The sequence below is a fragment of the Terrapene carolina genome, unplaced genomic scaffold, assembly GCF_002925995.2.
Source record: "Terrapene carolina triunguis isolate 2854851 unplaced genomic scaffold, T_m_triunguis-2.0 Scaffold28797, whole genome shotgun sequence".
Taxonomy (NCBI): Eukaryota; Metazoa; Chordata; order Testudines; family Emydidae; genus Terrapene; species Terrapene triunguis.
The window spans coordinates 1455-10816 of record NW_020693148.1 but is presented as its reverse complement, the minus strand read 5'-3'; the positions used below and the strand labels follow the sequence as shown (position 1 = coordinate 10816).

General features: G+C 53.6%; 1 protein-coding gene across 1 annotated transcript; it reads right to left on the bottom strand.

The window, feature by feature from the left end:
• Window positions 1-490: 490 nt before the first annotated feature.
• Window positions 491-5678, bottom strand: LOC112109521 (adhesion G protein-coupled receptor E3-like; the record flags this gene model as incomplete). The annotated part of the gene is made up of 6 exons (XM_026662617.1): window positions 5643-5678; window positions 3927-4104; window positions 3269-3388; window positions 2356-2555; window positions 854-1024; window positions 491-685 (listed from the first exon to the last, which is right to left on the bottom strand). Coding segments are annotated over exons 1-6 (900 nt in total), but the record flags the coding sequence as incomplete, so codon positions are not given.
• Between the last annotated feature and the right edge of the window lie 3684 nt (window positions 5679-9362).

The following is a 9362-nucleotide window of genomic DNA, read 5'->3' as shown; positions in this document are numbered from 1 at the left end:
CCAGGGACACTGCGGTGGGGAAGGGAAATGCTGAGTAGGGGGGAGACTTGTGGGGGGGGGGGGGGGTCACACCGGGATTCTTGCTAGGACAGGTCTCCAGTTATAGAACTCCATGGGTCTTGCGGGTGCACACTGCTGATGCAGGAAGGGAGTAGAGATTAGTGGTTAGAGCAGGGGAGAAGGGCTCAGGGGATCCAGGTTCTGTTCCCAGCCCTGCCACAGAGTCCCTGGGTGACCATGGGCAAGTCATGTAGGAGAGGAATCGAGGCACAGGGAGCCTGTGACATAGGGATAGAAGTGGCTGAACTCCAGGGGTTGGGGACACTCAGACCCTGTGCCCAGTGTGAAGGGGCCTAACGGGGTGGAAACATCCCCCCGGGAATCCCCTCTATGTCCTGCACAGCCCAGAATCTGGGGATCACAAAGAGGTTCAAAGTCACACACCCCAGCCCTGCCCTGAGGAACAGAGCAGGGGAGAATCGGGCCGTACCTGACTGCCGGTGCAGGTCACCTGGGTGAGGAAGAGCAGGTCGGCCAGGAAGAGGCAGAGGCAGAGCTGCAGGTGGAGGGAGGTGCTGACGTTGCGGATGGAACGGCAGAGGAGGAAGGTGAGGATGGCGAGGAAGAGGCATGGCAGGGAGAGGGTCAGTCCCACGTAGGTGATGATGGTCAGCGTGTAACTCTCCTGTAACACAGCAAAGGGAGAATCACCAGTGACCCCAGCCCAGCCCCCTTGGCTCCGACTCAGCCTTTTGTGCAGCAAAGCCTCCAGTCACGCCAGGGAGAGCTTTGCCCACGGCTGAGTGCGGAGCTCAGGGTCCAGCCCTGTGATCCGAGTCTCACGGTGAGATACCGTCACTGTGGTGGGAGCCATTAGGACGGCGAAGCTGGAGAGATGGTCACAGCTGCAGTTGGTGTAAGTGCTGTTCGTGTGCACGGTGGTGCAGCCGTCCGGAGACCAGCTGCCTTTCTCAGCCTCTACTTTCCAGTAGACGCAGAGAGCCTCTTCCTCCTCCTTTTTGGCCTGGAAATACAACAGAATCATCCTCATCCTCCCAGGACCACAGGACATCGTTTCTGTTATCACATGTCTATAGCAAACCCGAGGCCACCTACAGCTCCACGGCTCTCCCCACGCAGCCCCCAGTGCGCACTGGGGCCATCCTTGCGACAGCGGAGAGAGAACGGAGATCCTGATGCTCCAAAAGCATAGGCCCTGCTACTGGAGCAAAAGGGAGATGAATCCTTGCTAGCCGTTAGCACAATAAGGAACGTGGCACATGGCTGAGCAGTTCTGACTGCATCCAGCAGAGGGCAGTGCTGTGTGCACACATACATATATGCACCCTAACCACTTCATTACCGTATCAAAGTGTTTCATGCTGATTCCCTGAACCCCAATATCTACAGAAAGTGGCTTTCCAGTTATTCCGGCTCAGGGATGAGCTAGGCAGAGCTGTTACCCTAGAGCAGAGGTGGGCAAACTTTTAGGCCCAAGGACCACTTTGGGGAATGGAAAATGTATGACGGGCCATGAATGCTCACAAAATTGGGGTTAGGGTGTGGGAGGGGTTGAGGGCTTTGTTTGGGGGTGCAGGCTCTGGGGTGGGGCTGGGGATGAGAGGTTGGGGGGGCAGGAGAGTGCTCCGGGCTGGGATCAAGGGGTTTGGAGAGCGGGAGGGGGATCAGGGCTGTGGCAGGGGGTTGGGGCATGGGGAGAACTTGAGGAGTCCAGGGGCCAAGCAGCGCTTAAATCAAGCAGCTCCCAGAAGCAGTGGCATGTCCCTTCTCCAGCTCCTACGCAGAGGCATAGCCAGGCGTCTCTGCACGCTGCCCCATCCGCAGGCACCGCCCCTGCAGCTCCCATTGGAGCACCGGAGGGGGTCATTGGAGCATGTAGGAGCTGGAGCGGGGCTGTGCCGTGGCTTCTGGGAGACATGTGGTGAGGCCCGTGACCCTTTGCCCAGGCCGGAGTGGGGCCGAGCCATGTGGTCTGTCTCCCAACCCAGCGCTCCAACCAAATTGGGGCCGAGCTGCATGGTGCGGCCCCCAACCCCAGCGGGAGCTCGTGTGTTGTCTTAAAATGGCTTCCTGTCCAGATGCGGCCACGGGCTGTAGTTTGCCGACTCCTCCCCTAGAGCACTTTGCACAGCCATGTGTCATGGTGCGACGCCCGGTAACCTCCTCCAGTAACACAGCCCCAGTGCATCGGGAATAAGGAGGTCGCCGCTTCTCAGGACCATCAGGAGCCAGAAAGGCAGCACGGTCCAAATGCCCGGCAGGAGATGGTGCCTTCTATAGGCCCCTCTGGAGCCCCAGATATGGAGCAAAGGGAAAGGCTCTTCCTTCACGCACCTGTCTGTGGCGCAGGGTGAAGTGTGCGGGTCTGGAGAGGTGAATGGGTCTCCCGTCTCCGACGGCCCCACTCACCACCCTGGAGTTGAGATGACTCTTCCCCAGCTTCCCACCAGCCGGTAGATTTCCCTCGCTGGGACGTCTCGCACGGATGATGGAGTCCAGGGTGGAGTAGGAAATAAAAGCAGCAGCCCCCACACCTGCTGGGAGAGGAGATGATCCCTCGTTAGGGAGCTGGGGACGCTCTGGCAAAGAAGGAGCCGGCCGGGTGCCCAGGGGCCACAGTGAGTCTGGGGCAGATCTGGGAATGGAACCCAGGATCCTGGCCACAACTCTTAAGATTTAGCCACTGGACCATGATACCTCCTCCCTCGGAGCCGCCAGGAACGCGTCCGGCTGGAAATGTCCAGCTGCAGGATGCAGAGATGAAGATTCAGTTTTTCCTCAGCGAGAGCAGGAGAGGGGCTGGCCAGGGATGAGCTTCCCCTGGTGCTGGAGGATTCGGGGCCCTGAATATGGCAGCTGAGGTACATGTTACCCTGGTCCCCCACATCTGCATTTGAGGATCTAGCTAGACCAGGCCGTCCCTGCCCTTTCCATTCTCTGGGCCCAGTTCATACCAGAGACCCTCTCATGAGCCGTCTTCCCTCTGCGCCCCCAACTCCTCACTGCTCGGGGCTCAAGCTGTGGGACAGCCAGGAACGAAGGCGTCAGCTCCATGGCCACAGCCTGAGAACCACTGGCTCAGCCAGCAAGGAGCACTCCAGGGCTAGAGACAGAGGCCAGGGCCCGGCCTGGGGATCCATGGGGAGGGAGGGAGGGAGAAATGGGGAACCCAGACTGGAGTTCGGTGCCCGGGAACTGCTCTGTGCTGTGGTTTGGGCTCTGGGTGTCTCCATCCCCAGGAGCTTACCTTGTGTGGCTGCCCCGGTGACTGTATCACAGTGCACGACCATCGTCTCCTCGTGAGCTCTCAGCGTGAAGACCTCAGTGTCCCGGCTGCAGTTTCCTGTGACGAGCCGCGTCTGGATAGCTGCAGGGGGGTGGGGGTGAGGAATGACAGAGCCCCTCACTGTGAAACCACTTCCCTGGGAATCTGTCCATTCTGGGCCAGATCCACCCCCCTCCCACTCCACTTGGAGCTGGGGGGCTTCAGGGCACTTCGCACTGTGGGAGGTGGAAGTTTGGAGCCCCCCCCCCCGAGTTCCATTGATCACCATATCCTCTCCCCCGATTCTGGCTGTGTCTCCCTGGGGTTGCTGCGTCCCCAGAAGGGAGAGTATTCGGGGTGGGGGGTGGCAACTGGCTCAGCGTGGCAGCCCATAGTGGTGGAATGCCAAATATTACATTTAAACCCTTCTCGGGCATTGCTTTTGCTCCTGGGGGCACTGGTGGGGCTGAGTTATATTTCCTGGTGCAGGGGCAGTGCTGGTCTGTGTCTGTACTGAACACAGGCTCACATCCACAATGGTATATAGGCTCTAACTTCCAGTGGATTTGGGGCACAGTGTGTAACCCCATATCTCACGGCAGCCAGCAGGTGGCGCTGAGAGCCACACGTCCCCCCTCACCCATCGATTCTGTCATCATGTTCTGTGTTGTCTTATCCGGAGACCGGAGCGCAGTGGCCAGCGCAGCCCATTCCACGTTCAGCAGCAGGACCGTCAGGGCGGACCCCACGTCCCCCTTGTCTCCGCCATCCCAGAGGGAGGTGCTGTTCAGGAGGGCGTTGAAAGGGAGAGTCGCGTTCTGGGGATAGGAAAGGAAAGGCCCTGGGAGCGAGGAGTCCGGGGGTTTAGGTGCCAGGTCCCGTGTGTTCCCAGGGGGCATCGGGTATCACAGCCTCTCCCAGTTGAGGGGGCTGCAGTGCTCTCAGAGGGGGAGCCCTTTACAAAGGGGGTCCACTGAGGCTGAGTCGGGGCCCCACTGGGACCTGAAGCTAACTGGGGATAGAACCCTTTGTCCTTCCTTCTTCGCTCCCACATCCCTCCATTACAGATGCCAGGGAACAACATTGTCACAAGCCCACGGCTTCCTAGGCTGTCTCTATGCTGCATCCGGCAGCTGCTCAGAAATGTCTGGCAGGGCAGGGATAGAGCCCAGATCCTGCTGCCTGAAAAACTCAGGTCACTGACAGATGAGCTGAGGAGAATCCACATTAACTGTTAGCAGTATAGCACCTCTGATGAACAACAACAGTTCTGAACACTAGAGGGCGCATGTGGGTGGACAAACACAAACGTGCACTCACACCACTACAGGAGCATGTGCGCGTAGACACAGACAAACACCACTAGAGGGTGCACCCCCCCCTCCCTACAGCAGTGGAGGGCACAGATCTTTTCTGAAGAGTATCTACATGTCTCCCTCCCGCCCAGTGAGACTCCTAACCCAGCACACAGGGCCTGCTCTAGGCACCAGCAAACCAAGCACGTGCTTGGGGCGGCACATTTGCAGGGGTGGCATTCTGGTAATCTTTTTTTTTTTTTTTGCTTCAAAAGCCAAGAGCCGGCCCTGGCAGCAGCAGTGCATCGTGGGTGGGGGGCGCCCTGAGGCTGCTGCAGTTCGTGCAGCGGGGAACAGCACCTGCACTTTGTGGCTGGGCTGAGCAGGCTCCGAGCGGGGGACACTTGGGCTGGGGGCAACCCCGTGGGACACACGGAGCTGCCTGCAGATGCCGCAGGGCGGCCGCCCCCCAGCGCTGCAGCTGGGGCTGAGCGAAGCGGTCCAAGCCGCCCAGGGACTGTGGCAGGGTGGCCAGAAGCAGCAGCAGCGGGGCCATAGAGGGCGGGGCGCTGCCATGCAGGGCCCGCGTCCTGCTCTCCGGGGCTCCACTCCGTCTGGGTCTACCCTGCCCCGGTTCCTCAGCTCCCTGCTGGGTCCCGGCCGGTCCTGGAGGTGGGAGCCCTGGCTGGAGGGACCCTGGGCTGAGGCATGGCCCGGGAGCCCCGCTGTTTACCCCGACCCTGCCAGCCCCTGACCAGCTGGAGGCGAAGGGGGAGCAGGCGGAGTCAGCACTGGTGCGGGGGAGCCCAGGGCTGGGGCGGCAGGGGGTGTGGGTGGATGGGGAGAGTCCAGCGCTGGGGCGGCATGACATGCGAGTGGGGGAGGGCACTGGTGTGGGGGGGTGAGAGCCCAGGGTTCAGGTGTGGGGCAGCCAAAAATTTTTTTGCTTGGGGCGGCAAAAAACCTAGAGCCGGCCCTGCCAGCACAGCATCACGCAGGGCTCTGGGGCACACACAGGGGCACTAGCCCTCAGGTCACATTCAGCGGGCAGAGCCTCTCACCTCCAATGATAACGCCGCACTCCCATCTCCACACATGGACTTCAAAATCTCTAAGGCTGAATTAAAGAAAGAGCAAAAACCGCTGCTTCTGCCGCTCCGCTTTCCCTGCAGAGAGACCCAGGGCAGAGGGTGAGTTCTGCAAGTGCTGAAGGGCGACCGACATTGGTGTTTGCCTTATGCAGGGGCCTGATCCTGACATGCCTCATTGAGTGAATAAAGCTTTTATATCAGACGTGTCCATCGTCTCCTCGTGAGCACCTCAGACGATGGTGCTGTTGCCACAGCGCGAGGTTCATGTGGAGAAAGGGAACAGTTTCTAGTAACAGCTGGAATACATTAATTCTTGGGATTAAGCCCCTTTTTGTTCACGTCGGAGGTGGATGCATTGACAGAAAGCAGCCAGAGAGTAGCCCCCTGGTACCTGCCTTTTGCAGATGACATAGTGCTCGTGGGGGGAGAGGAAAGAGGAAGTGAAGGAAGATGCAGCGAGACATGGAGGTGCATATTGGAAAGAAATGGCATGAAAATCAGCAGAAGAAATCAGAGTATATGGTCTGTAGATTCAGTGCTCTCCTCAGGAAGACAATGGGCGTGTAAGTCTGGGGCCAGCCACTAGCAAAGCTATAGAAGTTTTAGAAGGTTCGATATCAATTTGCAAACACCTAGAAGATAATATGGTGATAAGTAACAGTCAGCATGGATTTGTCAAGAACAAATCCTGTAAAATCAATCTGATAGCTTTCTTTGGCAGGGAAACAAGCCTTGTGGATGGGGTCATAATGGACCACAAGATAAATCTGAGTCAACAGGGTAATGCTGTTGCAAAAAAAGCAAACATCATTCTGGGATGTATTAGCAGGAGTGTTGTAAGCAAGACACGAGAAGTAATTCTTCCGCTCTACTCCGCTCTGATTAGGCCTCAACTGGAGTATTATGTCTAGTTCTGGCGCCACATTTCACGAAGGATGTGGACAAGTTGGACAAGTTGGAGAAAGTCCAGAGAAGAGCGACAAAAATGATTAACGGTCTAGAGTGCTCTGCGATAGGAGAACACCTATCAAACAGAAAGGTAAGATCTAGAAGATGGTGATCAGGGCTGCACTTTTGTATGGCTCCGAAAGCCAGGGACTGAGGAAGAGCCAGGGGCTATTCTTGAAGACAGAAGAAGTGAAAATGTTAAGATGGATGCTTGGAGTTACAAGGATGGACCGTGTTTGAAATAAGGGAATTAGGGCAAGAGTGAAAGTAGGACCAATTATAGAAAAGCTGAGGGAACCAGGCTCACATGGTGTGGGGTTGTGACAAGGAAGTCAGAAAAACAAACAGGAAACAAGGTGCTAAACCTAGATGCAGAAGATAAGAGGAGTGGGAGACCCCAAATTAGATGGTGTCAAGTATCAGGGGGTAGCCGTGTTAGTCTGTATCCACAAAAACAACAAAGAGTCAGGTGGCACCTTGAAGACTAACAGATTTATTTGGGCATAAGCTTTTGTGGGTAAAATTCCTCACTTCTTCAGATGCATGGAGTGAAAATTACAGACGCAGGCATTATATAGAACCATATGGTGACTTGCCTGCCTGGTGCGAAGGTTGCAGATCTCTCGAGGCATCTAGATAAACTTATGTGTAGTGCTGGGGAGGAGCCGGGGGTCTTGGTACATGTAGGTACCAATGACATAGGGAAGGGTAGGAGAGACGTCCTGGAGGCCAAATTTAGGCTGCTAAGAAAGAGACTGAAATCCAGGACCTCTATGGTGGCATTCTCAGAAATGCTCCCAGTTCTACGTGCAGGGCCAGGTAGGCAGGCAGAGCTTCAGAGTCTCAATGCGTGGATGAGATGATGGTGTAGGGAGGAGGGGTTTACATTTATTGGCAACTGGGGAAACTTTTGGGATGGGGGAGCCTATACAGGAAGGATGGGCTCCACCTAAACCAAAGTGGATCCAGACTGCTGGCACTTAACATTAAAAAGGTTGCAGAGCAGTTTTTAAACTAAGATGGGGGAAAGCCGACTGCTGCAGAGGAGCATGTGGATCGGACAGAGACTTCTCTTAGAGGAGCGTCTATTGATAGAGATTCTCTAGGTTTTAGTCAGGAGGAGAGGATGGAAGTGGATAAAGTATGGGCCAGATCAGATGAGAAAGATTCACATAAAAAAGAATCTGACACATCAGGAAACAGGTTTTTAAAGTGTACACAAATGCTAGAGGTCTAAATAATAAGATGGGTGAACTAGAGTGCCTCGTGTTAAAGGAGGATATTGATATAATAATCATAACAGAAACCTGGTGGTGTGAGGACAATCAATGGGACACAATCATTCTGGGGTACAAAATATATCGGAAGGACAGAACAGGTTGTGTGAGGGGGGAATGGCACTATGTGTGAAAGAAAATGTAGAATCAAATGAAATAAAATCTTAAATGAATCCACATGTTCCATAGAATCTCTATGGATAGTAATTCCATGATCTAATAAGAATATAACAGAAGTGATCTATTATCAACTACCTGACCAGGACAGTGATAGTGATGATGAAATGCGAAGGGAAATTAGAGAGGCTATCAAAATAAAGAACTCAATAATAGTGGGGGATTTCAATTATCCCCATATTGACTGGGTACATGTCACCTCAGGACGAAATGCAGAGACAAAATTTCTCGATACTTTAAATGACTGCTTCTTGGAACAGCTGGTACAGGAACCCACCAGGGGAGAGGCAACTCTAGATTTAGTCCTGAGTGGAGCGCAGGATCTGGTTCAAGAGGTAACGATAACAGGACCGCTTGGAAATAGTGACAATAAAATAATAACATTTAACATCCCTGTGGTGGGAAGAACACCTCAGCAGCCCAACACTGTGGCATTTAATTTCAGAAAGGGGAACTATGCAAAAATGAGGAGGTTAGTTAAACAGAAATTAAAAGGTACATTGACTAAAGTGAAATCCCTGCAAGCTGCATGGACACTTTTCAAAGACACCATAATAGACGCTCAACTTAAATGTATCCCATATTAAAAAAACACAGTAAAGGAACTAAAAAAGAGCCACCGTGGCTTAACCACCATGTAAAAGAAGCAGTGAGAGATAAAAAGGCATCTTTTAAAAAGTGGAAGTCAAATCCTAGTGAGGTAAATAGAAAGGAGCATAAACACTGCCAAATTAAGTGTAAAAATGTAATAAGAAAAGCCAAAGAGGAGTTTGAAGAACAGCTAGCCAAAAACTCCAAAGGTAATAACAAAACGTTTGTTAAGTCAGAAGCAGGAAGCCTGCTAAACAACCAGTGGGGCCCCTGGACAATCGAGATACAAAAGGAGCACTTAAAGATGATAAAGTCATTGCGGAGAAACTAAATGAATTCTTTGCTTCAGAGTTCACCGCTGAGGATGTTAGGGAGATTCCCAAACCTGAGCCGGCTTTTGTAGGTAAGAATCTGAGGAACTGTCACAGATTGAAGTGTCACTAGAGGAGGTTTTGGAATTAATTGATAAACTTAACGGTAACAAGTCACCGGGACCAGATGGCATTCACCAGTTTGGAAAGAACTCAAATGTGAAATTGCGGAACTATTAACTATGGTTTGTAACCTGGTCCTTTAAATAAGGTACTGTACCCAATGACTGGAAGATAGCTAATGTAACGCCAATATTTAAAAAGGGCTCTAGAAGTGATCCTGGCAATTACAGACCGGTAAGTCTAACGTCAGTACCAGGCAAATT